Source organism: Dermacentor variabilis, unplaced genomic scaffold (genome assembly GCF_050947875.1).
Source record: "Dermacentor variabilis isolate Ectoservices unplaced genomic scaffold, ASM5094787v1 scaffold_12, whole genome shotgun sequence".
In the NCBI taxonomy this organism is placed as follows: domain Eukaryota; kingdom Metazoa; phylum Arthropoda; class Arachnida; order Ixodida; family Ixodidae; genus Dermacentor; species Dermacentor variabilis.
This window is the reverse complement of record NW_027460280.1, coordinates 22593884-22612222: the sequence shown is the minus strand read 5'-3', so window position 1 is coordinate 22612222 and position 18339 is coordinate 22593884. Positions and strand designations below refer to the sequence as shown.

General features: G+C 44.7%; 1 protein-coding gene across 1 annotated transcript in view; it reads right to left on the bottom strand.

Moving 5' to 3' along the window:
- Nucleotides 1–18339, bottom strand: part of LOC142565900 (WD repeat-containing protein 11-like) — a 293411-nt gene that overhangs the window by 102051 nt on the left and 173021 nt on the right. Inside the window, exons 13-16 of the mRNA XM_075676487.1 lie at nt 15716–15824; nt 9550–9665; nt 9367–9490; nt 4649–4755 (exon numbers count right to left, since the gene is read on the bottom strand). Coding sequence (XP_075532602.1) covers nt 4649–4755; nt 9367–9490; nt 9550–9665; nt 15716–15824 — 456 coding nt within the window. The remainder of the gene's footprint in view (nt 1–4648; nt 4756–9366; nt 9491–9549; nt 9666–15715; nt 15825–18339) is intronic.

Genomic DNA, 18339 nt, shown 5'->3' with positions numbered 1-18339 from the left:
AGCACAACAAGAGTTGCCCCTGCAATTTCTTGTGTGACATGACTCACTAGCAATTTGCGATTGGCCAGAAAGGCAGCAGTCACAGCCAAACATAGTTCCTGAGATGAAAATCCCGCTGCAGCGTGCCATTTGAATAAAGAGCCGAGCAATGCAACTAAGCAATGAAATTATTGCTGTGGCTGCAGTCTGTCGAAACCGCATACGAATGACAGCTGTAGGCCACGCGACGAGAAGGAAGCATGATACGCTTAGTCATGTGCTCTGGAGCTTTCTGTTAGTAAACATGTTCATTAACGGCAGCCTTGCACTTTCCACTTCAATTTTCCTGTGAGTGCACTAACAATGCCAACAGTTAAGCCACGACCTCTTTTGTAGTCATTCCCCAAACAGCACGACATCGGCAATCGAGTGGCTGTACATCGCACCAAAAACATAGTGCCTTGCACAACTAACTATACAAGGAGGCTACGAGAACAAGGGCAACTAAGGGGCTAAATTTTTTTTTAGACACAGCCATATATGAAAGCAACAGACATACCAAGTCAAGGACTTGTTACATAGCATCTCTTGGGGGTGGGGTGATAGATTAGGTATTGATTACGTAGAGGGGGGCGGGTCAGGGCCAGAGTTTCCCAAGGTAAAGGGTTAAGGGTTTCTCGTATTTTTACATATGCACACTAACTGAAGCCACAAATTTTTTTCTGAATGTCCACACATGAATCGAGTGATGCCATGTGAGCATTTCAAAAATGAGCAGTCGAACAGTGGTGGTCCCAAGGGCAAGGGGGGGTTTAGTCCATACCCTACACCCCTCCTTAGCATGACTGCTTGTGTAATGTTGCCCAATGCCACGAAAAATTGGCTGCAAAAAGAGCACCGCTTTTGGAGAAACTTTGTATACAAGTGCAGAGTATGGATGACTATTCCCGACGAGTTCCCATTATCTGTGACTGATAACTGGTTCTCCGTGGTCCCTCATTCCAACACCGTTTTGTTGTCGTCTTCGACTCACTACACGGCCTGTCATACCCCGGGATTCATGCTACTCAGCGTCTTGTCACGAAGCATTTTGTATGGCAAGGAGTTAAAAAGGACGCATGCGCTTGGGACGCACTGCTGCCTCACCTGCCAGCAATTCAAGATCCACTGCCATATTGCATCACCTTTTCAGACTTTTGCTTCATCATCCCACACTTTTGACAAGATTCATGTGGATGTCCTAGGACCATGACCTCTGTCAGATGGCAACATTTACTAGGTAACTTGCATAAACCACTACACGCAGTGAGTTGAAGTGTTCCCGCTACCCGAAAGCTCAAGTGAGACCACCGCTCTGGCTTTCGTTGCAGGAGGGGTGTCCTGGTACAGTGTCCCTTATAATTCTACCATCACACCCGATCACGGCCATCAGTTCAAGTCGTCACTTTTCTCCAATGTTGTGATGTTCCTCGATACATCACGCATTCACACAATGGCATACCACCCCATTGCCAATGGCATGATGGAGTGCTTCCAGCGCTCCCTGAAGACACCTCTCAAGGCTCGACCAACACGCCGCACTGGGCTGCGTCCCTGCCCCCTGTCTTGCTTAGTCTCTGTGCTACACTGAAGCAAGGGCTGCAGTGCATGCTCACAAAATTTGTTTTTGGCTCCACCTTCCAGGCAAGTTCTTTGATTTGATCACCACACCACCAGGCCAAGGCCCCGCAGACTGTGTCGTCCAGCTGCAAAGTTTTTGTCAGTGCCTTCGATCACCTGCGCCTCACGTGCAACAATACAAGTCTGTGGGGTCTTGGCTTCGTGGTGCGGTGGTCGAATCGAAGAACTTGCCTGGAAGGTGGAGCCAAAAACAAATTCTGTGGGCGTGCACTGCAGCCCTCGCTTCAGTGTAGCGCAGAGACTGAGCAAGACAAGAGGCAGGGACGTAGCCCAGTGCATGGCGTTGGTTGGGCCTTGAGAGGTGTCTTCAGGGAGCACTGGAAACACTCAGTGGACACCTACAGAATTTGTTTTTGGTTCAACCTTCCAGGCAAGTTCTTTGATTCAGCGACTACACCACCAAGCCAAGACCCCGCAGACTATATTGCCCAGCTGCAAAGTTTTTGTCAGTGCCTTCAACCACCTGCAGCTCGCGCATGACACAATTCACCACACTCCACCCGACTTAGAGACGTTGACTTACACCTTTGGTCGCAGAGAGTCAGTGTGGACACCCCTGCAAAGCTTATATGATTTCCTTTAGAACATGCTTCATTGTGCACTTAGTCTTCTTGCTACCAGTGTCTACATTTGTTGACACTCTTTCAGAAGACAAGTACTCTTGAGCAAAATGTTGCGAGGCATTAAAATTGTGCACATATCTCAGTCTGGGCCATGATTTACTCAGCTTCCAAAGGAGGACATGATAGATTGACTGAGGTGGCCACCCAAGAAAAAAAAAATAATAATAATGATGAGATGGCTGCGAGCGTTCTTGAAAATTTTCCTCTTTGCTAGCAGTGTTTACATTTGCAGACATTTTTTCTAAAGTGAACTACCCCTCAGCGAATTGTTCAGAGGCATTCAAATCACATGCGTTCATAAAACCGCAACATGGTTTGCCCTGCTTCCAAAGGAGAGCGTCATACGTTGGCAAAGGTGGCCATTAAAAAAAAAGAAATTATGAGGATCCCGCACACTATGGGAATTGACATATAAGCAAAGCTTTCCGTGCTGTTTGCTTTGATTGACGGTAATCAGCGGTGATCTTGATGGCAAATGTTTGATTTCTCAGTGCAATATGAGTGGTGAAATGATGGTAAATGTTACCTTGCATGCACCACTGCTGCTTGCGTACATAGTACACAGAACAATGGCTGTTGGATAAAAAACAGCTGCGGCCTGCCATGTGCATCGAAAATGCTATCATCTGCTGTGGCGCCACCAGTTGGGAGGTCGTACGTGCCAAAACCACAATCAGATTATGAAGCATGCTGTAGTGGCACATAATGGATTAATTTTGACCTTCTGGGGTTCGTTAATAAGCACCTAAATCTAAGTACACGAACGGTTTTTTTATTTCGTCCCCGTCGAAATGTGACTACCGCGGTTGGGATCAAATCCGCAACCTCAAGCAATGCCATAGCTGCAACGCTACTATGGCAGGCACAGAAGTGTTGAATTAACCTGTGATGCCTTGATGTTACGGTGCTATGATGTTGCCTAGACACTATGGTGCTTTAATGCGGCTTTGAGTTTGCACACTGTGCGTCAGTTGTCCACTTCACAAATTTGCATGGCACTTATTTTTCAAAAATAGCAGAAACGTACAGTACCATATCTTGAACTTAAACTTATCGAGTTTGTGTGCAATCGCTGTCATGTCTAATAGTAGCATTTCTTTGCCTTCTCACGTCTCCTTTTCTCTCTCCCGTTTTCCCTCCATGTGCGCAAGTTGCAAGCAAAGAGGTCCAAGGCTGTTATTCACTTGTTCCATGGATGCGTTAGTTCTCTGCCTGCTTTCCCTACCTCCTCTCTTCCAGTTTATATAGGTCCCCTCTGGACGGTTGCACATTAGTAGAAAGGTAAGTGCTGCAGTTTCTGCATATTGTGGCGACGCCCAGGGAGCTCCAGACGGCATTGTGCGCATGCAACGCGGTGCAAAGGTCAAAATGAGTTTCTTGCGTCGCCTTCCCTCTCTGCCATGCTCCTGCCATGTATATGCATGCTCTGAACCACCTCTCAACGTGGCATGCAAAACAGCAGCAGCAGCAGTGGAAAAGTAGAAGGAAGGGGAAAAGAGAGCTTCACTTTAAAAGAAAATGACTGTGAGCAGCTCAAGTGATGCCTTCACAACTTGTGTTCACATTTGTGAACACGGCTTTCTGGCTTCAAAATACTTTTTAGGTCAATTATTTTTCTCTGAGCTCCTGAAATTGTGTGAAATAAACTTTAAAAAACAGGTAGTAATTTCCCTGCCCACATTTTTTTCGGTAGTGAAGGAGGACTGTACTGACTTTCACCCTCGACATAAACAGGTGCACTGACACCATTTCTCTTAACAGGCTGAAACCAGTATTCATCAAGCTTTCTTTGCCCCATGCACAACCCCAACTTACCCTCTTCTCCTCGGCTTCCCCTCTGCGGCTTTATCCATGCAGGTGCTTTCTCAACCTGCTGCACGATTACCTTCTGCCAAACAACTATCCTTCGGGCCCCTAATCTCTGGACAACCTTCACTAGCTAGCAGATGGTAGCACCAGCGATTCACCGGGCAGCAGACAACATGCCAACCTCAACAAAGTGCGTCCGCTTGTCACGACCGTGTGGCACAAGTGGCACAACCCAGAAGGCAAGAACCAGGGATTCTTCGAGGACGTGGCACCGTCAAAGCTGAGCTCTCCTTTTCAGATGCAGTGCAGACCACTGTGGCCAGACATTGCCCACTTTTTGTCCCCCAGTACAAGCAATTTTATTTGTGGCCTGCCTTCTTCATTCCTCCACTAACGCCACAAACTTATGCCCCACAAAGGAATTGGGTGTAGGTGCTGTATCACCCTACCAAACATATTAGGACCATTTACAAAACAAACTCACTTCTGCATGCACCCTTTTAGTGAAAGCAAAGCTAAGTGTTGCATGTTCTAGCAATGGGTGAATACTGGCTTACCTCAATACTTTGCCTTTGAGATCCCAGACTGTGAGTGTACCCTCAGCATCACCAAGTACGATGTGATCACTTTTCCAGGCGATGCTTGTAACACTGGCCATTCCTGCCTGCATAAGTAACAAAGGCTTAAGTCAAAAGAGAGGGTTGTACCAGACATTAGTAAGACCTAGGAAACATAGGAATCTTCCACGATCTAGGAATTCTTAAAACATACAAAACCACCAAAATTATTGAAATGATAGTTTTGATTTAAATGGGAAATGGTTTATGCCACTAAACTCAAGCCTTCAAGAAGGCATAAGAAAATCTTGAATCGACATGGTCAGGAAAGTTAGAACACTTTCACACAGCATTACCCCTTTACCATTAGTATTATCATCCAAGCCTAGATCAACCTACAGATGCGTAACACAGATTAGCTGTGTTCAAAAGGATGCCAGGAGTGATAACAGTAACAGCAGTGTGGTAACACAATGACAAACAGAGTTATTCTAGAGACTTTTAACACTGCTATGAGATGATTATGTGCTTCCAGTTTATCTGCACAATGGGTGCAATAGTTACTGGCTGAAGATTACGACAATGACAATTCCTTGCTATGGGAAACCAGTTGGTGATGGCAGTTGTGATACACTAAGCCAGTGAAAAGCTTGCATGAACTACATTTAAATGAGATCCAATCCCTCATTGCACACAAAATTTTGTGTAGTAAATTTCTCTGCACAATGCTATATTGTTACGGCCCAACCAAGAGTGGCGCCAGTCAGAAGACGATTTGACGTGTAGAGATGGAATCGGTCTTGACAGCCATCTTGTTTATGCATCGTTGTCTCTCTTGTAAATATTGTAAATACATCTTTATATGTGACTTCTGCAATGTAACAAATTGGTGGAGGTGAGGGGTACCCATGAAAAACAACAACGGAACTCAGCAGTGGTTGTCACCTCAGACTGGACAACATGACGTACGAAACAGGACCCGATGTGGCATGGCCCACATCAACGCCTACAACCCTGACGGTTGTGCTGGCTCAGCCGTGGGATCCAGTAACATTCTGCGGCACCGACCACCTCGATGTGGAAGACTGGATCGCCATGTATGAGCGTATAAGTGCCCATAAGAAATGGGGTCCGAAGATTATATTGACTAACTTGGTCTTCTACCTACAAGACACGGCGAAGGTGTGGTATGACAACCACGAGGAAGAAATTAACGACTGGGACATGTGCAAATAGAAGCTGAGGGACTCGTTCGGCTGTTGCACTGGGCAAAAGAGCACTGCTAAGAAAGAACAAGCGACCCGCGCCCAGACATCCACAGAATCATATGTCTCTTACATCCAGGACGTGCTGGCTTCGTGCTGTAAGGCTGACAGCGATATGGCTGAGTTAGAGAAGGTTGGGCATGTACTGAAGGGGATTGCTGATGATGCTTTCAACCTGCTAATGTGCAAAAATTGTGAAACAGTACAGGACTTCATAAAAGAGCGTCAACAGTTAGAGCAGGCCAAGAGCCACCGCATTGCAACGCCGTTCACATGTCTGCCGAACACAGCTGCAACATTCTCTTGTGACGACAGGCTAGGAGTGCAGCGACCATCATCATCAGATGACGTGATGCAGATAGTGCAGTGAGAACTTGAAGCCATGGCTCCTGCAGCCCTTTTTCCCGCCTCAGTGAACTGAACAACTTGCCTACTGCACCATTTGTCTGCAAAGAACTCGCTAATCTCGGAGTTCATTCTGTATGTGCCATTGCTGCTTCACAGCTATATCATGCTCCAGGTGCATCGACTGGTCCACGGTATCCTGCACGCTACCGAAATCCACCCGAGTGGCAAACTTTAGACGATTGGCAAATCTGTTTTGCCTGCTGGCGTATCAGTCACATTGCTCGCCATTGTAACAACCGTACTGTCTCCTCCCCTCTGCGACTGCCATTCACCAGTTATTATCGCCCCGAACAGAGCGAGCGTCGTTACCAGCCTCCATTCGCACTGCAACAGCTGAACAATGATGCTCGTGCTCCTTGGAACAGTTCCTCGTTATCATTCTGATATCACCAGTCCTGTCCGCCGCCAGCTCGTCAACCATCGTCGCTATCGCCGCAGGCTCGTCACCCAACATTCACCATTGCAGCCCCGACACTCGTCTCTGGAAAACTAAGCAATGCAGCTCCTGGAGGTGATGCTGCATTGACGACTCAACTGCAAAACCCTCTTATCACTTTGCCGACCAAATAGAACTTTATGGACGTTTTAGCCGATGCCGTCAGTGTTCCAGCACTCATTTACACTGGCGTGCATGTATTCGTGATGAGTGCCCAATTGCACTGATGCCTGAAAGAAGGTCTCACACCCACTGCATCACGCACCCTCCGCCTTGCCGACAGAGGAACGCCTGCCGTGCTTGGTATGTGCACCGCTCGCATTGGCATCGCGGGGTGCCTAACGACTGTTTTGTTTGCCGTTTCGGAATAATGCCCTTACGTTATACTTGGCTTAAGACTTTTTATCGTCACATTCAGCCCTCTTTGATTGCGCGCCTAGTGTCATTCCGCTTGGCTATAGTCCACCAGTCACACAACCACAGCTGTGCTCTTCCGAAGACATCTGCCTGTCGCCTCAAGCCACTACGTATGTCACTATACTGTCGTTCCCATCTGTTTCTGATGGCATCTATGTACTATGTCTCACCACTGACATACTGCTTGAAAGAAATTTGGCTGTCCCCCTTACCGTGCTCACTGTTACAGGCCAATCAGATTTCGCTTCCTCTCCTTAATTTTAACTGCTCAACTCAAATTCTTCCCAGGGGCATGTCTTTGGGCGACATCTTGCCGGTGAACGATTGCGAGATATCGGCTCTTGACAGCGATATTCCGTTGCCCTCTACAGCAACCTCCGATTCACCGACTCTCACAGACAAACTTAGCAAGATGATTGCACCTGACCTTCTGGCACAAGCTGCTGACCTCCATCGTTTCTTAGAAACTTGCTGCGAAATTTTTTACCTTGACGGCCGCCTCCAGCCCAGGCATCAGTGGTCATTCATCGTATTTACACCGGAGACACCACTCCGACATGCCACCAGCCATACTATCTGTCACATGCTGAACAACAAGGGATACAACAAGAAGACGATAAGATGTTGACTAAAGGTGTTATCGAGCCATCTTGCAGTCCATGGGCATCCCCTGTTGTCCTTGTCAAGAAGATGATGATTGATCACATTTTTATTTTGAAAATAGTGCTAAAAGTAACAATTATATAATGTGCCAGAAGATTTACCCACCATTTAATCCCAAATTACACTTTTCTTACCCATGCAGCAGCACAGTGCACTGCCAAAGTGCCCTCACTCATTGTGTTCCTAAATTTGTCTGAAAGTGCCCCTTTAAATTCTTCCTTGAACTTTTTTACTGGTTTGTGCCACACAGGCAAGAAAAATTACATAAAATGGTTCATGCCTGGAGTTTGTAAATAAAATTATTTTTGGAGGTGTTGCTACACAAGCAAATTTAATGTAATTTTGACATGATCATGACAGCTGTCCTCTTAAGCAAGCAATTTTTGAGAGCTAATTTAAATATAATCATACATTAACTATGGCTAATGTGGTCAGCCTGGGTTGGTTGCTGTCTTTCACAAATGGCCATAACAAGTATCATCAGAAGCCAAGAAGAAAAACGCTGACAACATCAAGGTCGACAGCCTCCACCTATAGCTGCTTGGTGAGCACAGCTGCTAATGCAGTAATGTTTCAACTACTCTACATGGCGCACCTACAGTGTGTGGGGTCTCACACATGCTTTCGGGGCAAAGGAACAACAAAACAGTGGCGCAAACAATCACACGGTCATTTATTGCACCTTTCAAACACTAATGCCTGCTAGCCCAATTATTACACTGATGGGCGTGCAACAAATAGAGGAAGTCCGACTCACCGCGTCTGGATAGCGAGCGAACGTGTTTGCTCCCATGCTGGACACCAACGCCTAGTTGTTTATTTGTACAGTCACGCGAACGGTGTTGCGTTTGAATGAGTGTGATCGTCCATTCCAGTCTCCCGCTCCTAAGCCTTTCGTAACGGTCTCCTGAAGCAATGGGGGGAGCGAGCGTGCATAACGTCCTTGTAGCACACTGACCTCAAGCCAAAGAGGAAGAGCCTACTCTCTGCTGTGCCCAAGTAACCCTGCCATTAGGTGCATTAGCAGTGCAACACTTACGCCATCTCTCGCACTAGTCCGGAACCACACCGACCACTGCAAGGCTATGCGGCAAAGCCAGATTGCAGGACACGCGAGTCATGCAGGGAAAAAACAACATCAGGGGATACGAGAGTCAAGCGTCCCCACAAGTGACAGGAGAATACATTTCTCAGAAAAATTAGTTGCGGCAGACAAAGTAATAAATTACATTAGTAAGTTCACCCATGTAGCACCACACAATATGCATTGAAATTAAAGGCATTTACAATTTAATGTCATTTCTCGTGCCTGCGTGGAATGGGTAAAGTGTGACACCACCTCTACAGTCATAACACCCATCATTAAGCTTGCTGCGAAGGTTCAGGTGTGTTTCATGCTTGCTTAGCCAGTAGTTATTTCTATTAAGTTTCAAACAATTTGAAATGTAAGCCTGTCCTAAGAAGACTTTGCCGAGTGGGAAATGAAATAATAAAGAAGCAGGAAAGAAAGGGATGGAGGTTGTGTGTACCTCAGGAGGGTTTCGAGTGCAGTCTCGAACAACGTTTCCTTCAACGCTGAAATAATACAGCTGGGCCTCCGTGTCGGTGAACACCAGCTGCTCCCGTAACAGCGGGCTGGCTGCCTGCTGTCCCCTGCACACAAAGCCCCTATAGCTGTGCAGAGCAGAAGACTACTCTCAAGGTCCACTTACAGCTGTCTCTCAAGCTGTTCTGTGGCTGAGTTGGCAAAAATGGGCTCCACATCCTTGGGATTGGCCAGATGACGTGCGCGAAGCTGAGCTTTGCTGCTCACCAGGGGAGACCACTCCTATGAGCGAGGCACGAGGTAGCATTGTGAACAATGAAGCTTTCATATGAGGCACAAGCTGAACATCCTTCCCACATTTACTGCCCACTGTCATTGTTATGCTGTTCGCATTTTTTTTTGTAACCCCTCATAAATTCTACAAGGCAGAAATGCTTATAAGTTATGTCATAAGTTACATTTAGATTATAACTTAGTACATCATTGCAGTCATATGCAGTAGATTTTTACTGGGGCCATATTCTACGATCCACTTCGGCGATCCACTTGCCGTCAGGCGCACGCTGATTGGTTGCTTTACCAAAATCGTATGAGCTACGTCATCCGATTTTGCTCCACGAGCCAATCAGCGAACCATTGACGTTGAACTATCGCCGACGCGATAGTATCGCCGAAGTGGATCTTTTAAGAATATGGCCCCTGATAGAGTGTCAGTTAATTTAACCTGACTGACTCAACTATGTTGACAAGTCTTGAAAGGCACCCATCCATGTTAAACATTTTTTAATTCGAACATCATATAATTGAACGCATTTTGCATTGGAGTCAAAATAATGGAAACCAAAGCTTTGAGCAAAAATAATGATCAAACTGCAGGGACCCAGCAACACTCCTAGAGAACAATAAGTAAACCTGCTTAGTCATTATATAATGTGGGCATGAACATTGGAACAAGATATTATTCCCCTACACGTGGCAGAGAGCCTACAGTTTCACTCAAAAGACAACCTGCTCTTTCCTTCAACCTGCTGAAATCCCTCCAGCTTTCTTGTGTTCATTTCTTTGATGGCTATTGGCCAGATTTCTTCAGATATCATGTCTCAGGAGTGGCTATGACAAGACTAAAAAGGAAATCTCATTTCTGATAAGAAAAGAAACTTCACTCAGCTGGTGATATGGCAGCCGAGAGATTAGACAGCATAGCAGATGCCGTATACTTGGCCTATCACTTTCAGCTATATCACTTTTAAGTGAACACTGACAGGCTCAGCCAAAGTCCAGAATGGGAGTTCAGTGATCAATGGCCTTCAACGAAGCACTGCACTGGACACCTTGTCACACAGAAAATTATCAATTGAGAATATGTCCCCAATTTTCAAAGTCATGCTGATGCCAGATATGAGCAAGATGATGGGTAGAGCATCAAATGAATTTCTCTATTTTAGTACTGCAGCACAGTATCAAGAATGGTAGGAACAATTAAAACAAGGGGAAGGATGCAAGTATATGGCAGTGGAAGCATCTGACTAAGTAAACCTATTCATACAAGGCATTAAAAAATGACTTGTTAGGAAAGATTACGAGAAGATGAATTTCATGTCAGACACATTCCATACCTTTGATAAGGTGCTTTACAAAGCCCTATCGAAACAAAATCACTTTACTTAATATATAGCTCCATTCAGTATAGTCAAGTGTTCAACAAAAACTCTTTTGGCAAGGAAACATACTGGTGCCGAAAAAATATGCACTCACCAAGAAAACTAAAGAACATGACATTTCAGTCCCCATATGGGTCCCTTGATGCACGCAGCCGTACTTCATACACTTGGAACAAGTGAAGCCCTTGCAAGAACTTTTAAGGGCTATGGTGTGCAAATCGACCACGTGCCTTCCCGAAAACTTGGCCAACAGGTGGTTCGTGCAAAAGGCCCTTTGAAGCACACAGACTACACAGATCTGATCTACAAGATACCATGCAAGGAGTTGTGACGTGCCATACATCGGTGAGAGCAGAAATTTTAAACAGAGCTTGAAGCAACACATGAATGACATCGCCAAAGGCCACACAACCGCGAAGGCCCTGGCGGAACATCACAAACTAACTGGACACAGCATTGGTTGGGACTTGGCATCCATGACCGCAAACGAGAAACACTTATCTACCCGTTTGCTTTTATAATCTTACTACATTCAATCAACTAGATACACGATAAACAGGACGTGGGGTAATCTTCCCGAGAGATACACCTGCATGCTGTGCCACCTCGCTCATAAATAGTTGTGTGCTCATGCTTATATCTTCATTGTGATCAAGGGACCCGTACAGGGCAAAAAATGTCATGTTCTTCATTGTTCTTTTATTCTTGGCGAGTGCATGTTTTTCTGGCACCAGCTCCATTCAATTTACTTACACCACTGTGAACCAGTTCATGGCAGGACATGAGACATTAAGAAATTGTGCAGCTCAACTTCAGTGGTGCAGCAGGCACAATGCAACACTTGTAACGAATGCTGACGTGCAGACACGGTGCAGGCCTTATGTTTGTCTGCCTAATCTGCCTAAAGTTGCCTGTGGCAGATAGCACAATTCTAGTCCTTGAGCTGGATTACTCAAAGAGGTGGACATTACTTGCATACGAAATCCTAATGCATAATTGGCTAATCAACAAAAATTCACTAGTTAAGTTCTTAACTAGTACTTTACAGCACGCAATGCAATTGTAGATGGAAAGTCTGCATGATGATACATATCCACTTGGAATGAATTTTCAAGATGACACTAGTTTTGAGATATTAATTTCCAAACTGTGTGATGAAATACATGAGTGTTCCAGTTACTTTGCTGTTTCAATGCAGAAAACAGTGTTTTGCTGAAAAAGTAAGTAGCACAGCAGTGCATTTTTACCACAAGTTTAATGGCACAGATCTCGAAACTGGTGTCATCCCCAGAATTAGTTCCAAGTGGATATGCATTGCAAACTCACTGGCTATGATTCATAAATTGCAATATGTGCCATAAAGTAATTAAGTGAAAACATAATTTGTGAATTTGTATTAATTAGTTTATTATTCTTTTAGATTTTTTGTAACCAGTAATAGAAAACTATGCCCAACAAAGAGGACTCCTGTGGTCGGCAGAGAAATCAGAACTCCTTCACCTCACAAAAAAACAAAGAACTGATCCGAGACTCAAACCCGAGATCAGGCTGGAAAATAAAATTATTCCTCGGATTTCAATAGTAAGAGTGTTGGGGACATGTCTGCAATCGAATGTCAGATGTCTCCACACTTTAAACACAAGAAAAACAATGCAACAGAGTAACCGGATGATAGCCCGTGTGGCTCATAATTGGACAGGGATGGCGGAGCAAGACACCCTCAGAATGGTGAAAATCCTGGTCATTAGCAGACGAATGTACTCCTTACCTTACGATGCCATGAATAGGGAGGAAGAAGAAAAGGCTGATCAAATAATAAGGATGGCATATAAGACAGCCCTGAGGCTGCCACACAACACTTCATACGAGAAGCTTCTAACCCTCGACCTCCATAATTCATTTCATGAGCTGGCTGAGGCCCAACTCATAGTGCAGAGGAGCCGACTGGCGCAAACGACAGTTAGCATAGCTCTTCTTCAAAGAGTCAGCCTTGGAGAATGCATACAAATTACCAAAACGCCAAGGGTCTACCGTGCCAGATTAGAGATTTACCATAAAACATGGATCCGACATTACACGCAGGAAGGAGAAAAGCTAGAGCAGAATACATAGACAAAACAACAAAGTATTTGGACACTACAAGGTTCAAGGATGCTTCACCATATCGGGCCAACGCAAAGAATATGGTGGCAGTTGTGGTAAATCGTAAAGGTAAAATCACGGCCTGTGCTTCGGCTTCCCGAGCAACCATTATAGAAGCCGAAGAGATAGCCATCACCTTAGCTATAAGAGAAGGCATAGAGCACAATGCTCCACTGACAATAATCACAGATTCTCAGGCCGCATGTAGCAACTATCAGAGGGGACAAATCGGCGCGAGGCACACTGGATACTTACCAAAATCAGCAGAGAACTTAACGTCAGGTATACAACGTCAACATATACCTTAACACATATACAACGTCAGGCATACCCAAACAATAACATGGGCCCCGGGACATCGGGGTGTTACTGGGAACCTCCATGCAGATGAGGCGGCTCGAGGTTTCACTAATTGCCGAGCTGCCCATGGCAACATCGTGGAGGACCTGATACCCATCGATCCAAGTTATAAAGCAATCTTGCGATACTACAGGGAATTGAGAAGGTTCTACCCAGCACCGCATAGGAACCTTTCAGCCGTGGACTCAACGACGTTACACAGGCTCCAACAGACACATATACAAACTTCCATAAATTGCACATATACTACCCAACAGCATACAAGGACACATGCCCGTGGTGTGGGAGCACACTGGCACTCTACCACATCACATGGGAATGCACGGCTCACACCGAAGTGCAAGAACTCGGAGGGCAGAAAGGATGGCGAGGGCCAGCGGTGCCTTAGAATAGGGGCCCAACCACACGGCGTTACCCCATTTTAAGGGCAACGAAGTCCTTTCTGCAAATAAAGTTTTGTTCTTCTTCTTCCAAGGACTAGACTTGTACTAAAATATCACAGGTGATTTTTAAAAATCCTGCATAGTTAAAAAAAAAAACACCCCATTTAGTTAACTAGACCTGAGCAGATAATGGCAAAATTTATGACATGCAGAAACTTCAGGGTGACATTGACACACATATATTGTATATTTTTCTGACTTGCCATGGTAACAGTGGCAGTTCTGCTATTGCAGAGTCATAATTTACTAGTACGGACTAACTTAACCCTTTTGAGAGTCACTGCTGTACATGTACAGTGATGACCAACCGTTTGGAAGAATTAGCCTTTCTGGAACGAAGTGCCATTACGAAGCACTATATTAGCAATGCTCTGAAGCTGCTGCTGCCTCTTCTACAAAATTTTGTACTATGCTGCCATCTATTGGCAAAGCGGATGAAACAATGCCAAAGTAAGGGGAGGCAACAGACAGTGCTACGCCCCACATATCCCTTTACATCCCGTCTTTTGTGCTGTCTGATCCACTTCGGCATGCACCAAGTGCACTCCTGATCCTCTTGGCTATCACCAGGACTGATTTTCCACTTCACTCCGTGCTGGCTGCCACCATGATGGCTTAAGACTATTTGCGCTTTAAATTTGGTATTGTTGCATGTGCCATTTCAAGTTATTGGCATTGCAAAAAACTTATTTACATCTCATTCTTAGTCTCTCAAATGGTTATCACAGGATTCTTGCTTGCTTGATACTCAATCAGTGCTTTGTTTACAGGCAGGTGCTTGCAGGTGATACTGCTGCATGGGCATCTTATTCCATGAGGTGCATGAGAACTAATTGCATCTTAATCAGCAAATAACTATTGCAAATTTTTCGCTGACTTCATTTTTCTGACAAGTGCTAAATTATTGAGCTTGCCTGTGGGCTCTCAGATTAGCATGTCTCACTTTCACTATGACCACACATGCTGACTGTTTCAAAGCTATTTTACGATAGAAAAAGGTTGGGTGAAGTTTACTATTACTGTAAAGAAATATTTATTACAGTGTATCCATAGTTGGAAAAATAAACTATGTATAAAGCACACATGAATATAATTTTTGTTCCTTTGTCACCTAAAAAATATTAGTCCCCCCCCCCCAAAAAAAAATATGTCACTCTAAAGACTAAATCTGCAATAAAAAAAAAAAATCAATCTTGAGTAAGGTGCATTTCATAAAAAAAAAACAAAGACTACCCTCTTTAGTGTCTCTTTAAACAAAGCGATGTCCTAGCCGTTATCCCATAATGGTAACAGCACGAACAAAATGAAGAGGAGTGAAAGGACACAGAACGAGTGCTGACTCACAACAGTTGTGAGTCAGCGTTCGTCCTGTTTCCTTTCATTCCTTTGTCGTTTTATCCGCGCTGTTACCATTATGAATGTATACCAACTCGTCCAACTTTCCACTTTAATCCATTATTCCAAGTCACACACTGGCAAAGTAAGTTTAAGGAACCCTTGAGATTTATGTGCAGAAAAAATTGCAGTCGGTGCATAATATTTTATGAAATAAAATATCATGAAGTCATTGCTAACTCCCATTGGTTTTATAACCAACCTAGTCTGCATACAAAAATATGAATTCTAAACATAGATGATAAACCACTGTGACAGCATATAGAAATAGGAGAATAATCTGCTTTTGAAGAGAGCAATGCATTTGTATTAGAAGTTCATAAATACTTACTAATGCTGTTACACAGGGAAAGCTGTCTGGCATGGTTCGTAGAAGTATCAAGCTTCGGAGATCCCACAGTTCAAAAGGCTGATCTTTGAAGAGTACTACAAAGTACTGTCTGAAATAGTGTTGCACATAAAAAGACAGAACCACTTAAAACTTTGTGGCAGAGTAGAAAAAGCCAATATAAAGCACACAAAACAAAAAAAAGCAGAAAATAGTTCTGCCCCCCCCCCCCATTTGGGGTTGTGTCACTCCAAAAATTAGGTGCATCTAGCCAACGGCGAATTGACAAACTAAAAAGCATTGATTGCAATATCAACCTATTAGACAACTACATGAGGCATGGTTCAGTTTTATTGGCCCTGAATTGCAGTAAGCATTTTTTTACTAATTGAATGAATAAGCATGATGTCATGCACAGACAGGCAAATGTGAACAGATCTCACTCGATGATCACGAACACTTGCTGCTATAGCGCAGGCGTAATGAAGAGTGCTGGAAGCGGGGATCCAACAGTTTGTGCTGCCTGTTGCTTCAACACATCTCTGAAACTTGTGATTATGTGACCTCTAACGTGCACAATAGGAAAGAACACATGAAGCCACCCAGTCATTTTGGCTCACCCAGTCTTTCCATAGGCTAACATGAACAGATCTTGTCCGATGACCACGAACACTCGCTGTCACAACGCTGGCGTGAGGGAGAGTGCCGGCAGCAGGGAGCAAACATTTTGAGCTGCCTGTCACTTTAATGTGGCAGATTACTTACAAGTGGGGTACGCGGGCTGGGTACACACTAAGCTGTGCGTACAGCCATGCGCAGCCACAGCTAGGCTAAAGGAGCAGCCTTGCGCTTGAACACGTGACCTCCAACATTGGCTGTGCAGGAAGATGGCACACATCAAGCCACCATACTTCTAGGCTCACCTTCATATGCTTGCTCTTGCACCCACAGTATACGGCAGCGCGTGCAGCATGATAGGATCTTATCACACTTGGGACTTTATACGAAACATCACTGCAATGGCAACAACATTGGAAATTCGGCTGGAGTGTCCATACCACTGCTATCGCAATAAAAGCCATACCTTTATTTTACACACAATGCTTCCAAACTTAAGCAGGAATAAGGTTAATGCACTGTTAAACCTACTTGTCTCTTTCCCACGTAAAGGGACCATTAATTGATTTCTAAAAACTGTCTTTTCTGTTTCACCTTGTAAAACTTGTTACTGAAAATACTGCACATTGCCATGTAAGGGCTACAGTCCCTTTTTTTTTTATTTAGGGTGCGAATTTCTAGGCGACAGTCCATATATGGGTCCAAAGTAAGTAAATGTGTACCTGAATCAAAAAACAGATGTGCTTGCCACCGCATGCGACAACAATGGAAGGCGTTTATTTTAGCTTCACTTGCTATCTCATCTGTCATCGCTGGTGCATAAGAGTGGAGCTTGTGGGGTCTTCAGCATGCGCTTTGGACAAATGAATGACAACACAGTAGTGCAGACAGTCACAAGGGCATTTATTGTGCCTTTTATACACCAATCTAGCCAGGTGAATTATTACCGCTAAAGCATTCCAATGGGCACGTGACAAATCGAGGAAGTCTAACTCACCATGACCAGATAGCGAGTGAACATGTTCGCTCCTTGGTGGACACCAACATTTAATCGTTCGCGTGTACGGCCATGAGAACAGTGGCACCTTCGAACAATTGTGTTCATCCATTCTGGTGTCCTGTTCCTAAGCCTTTTGCAGGGTGGTCCTGTGAACAGCTGGTGAGCATGTGAAATGTCGATGCAGCTGTCCGACCCCAAGTCAAAGAAAATGAGTGTACTCCCTTTCGCACCTACTAACCCTACCGCTAGTTGGTGATAGCAGCACACCACTTGCATCATTTCTCGTAATATGCTGCAACCACACCAACAAGTGCCAGGGCTTAGCTAAGCAGAGAAGTCGGATTGCAGGAGATGCAAGAGCCATATGGGAAAAACAACATCAGGGGACGCGTGTAAGTTGAGTGTCCCCACAAGTTGTAGCAGCTAGAAATATTTCACTGTGGTAATGTGCGGTTCAAGTAAGAAAGTGGCATCAAATGAAGCCTTTGTGTTAAAAAAAAAAAAGGAACTGTAGAACTGTTCACATGAAGCATAAACTAAATTGAATATTACAGTTGATAGTACCTGCATATGTTTGAGGTGGCATGGGAGCCATGAAAGAACACAGCAAAAATATATATATGAAGTGGGGAAAATCTATGTGTACTGTGCTTATTAAGAGACCTCAGCGTACACTTGTGCACAACGCAACAAGAAGCAGCATGTGCTATCTACAGAAAATGGCATAGGCTGTCACACTGCATGAACGTGTATGCACAGGTGAAAAGTGCAATGGTACAAGCCGCTGGGTGTGGACATACGAATTTTGTGTTGGCACTGGCACTTAGTTGACAGACTTCTTGCTGAATATCAGCAGTAAAAAAATAACGACAAACAGGTCAAAGAGGAGCTGTATACATTGTTTTATGCCCCATGCTCCCTGTTGATAGCATGCGGAGATAGCGTAGTATGTGCAGTATGGCCGCAGCTGACAAGATGTCAAGGCTGACAGCTGGCAAGGAGGGTTCAG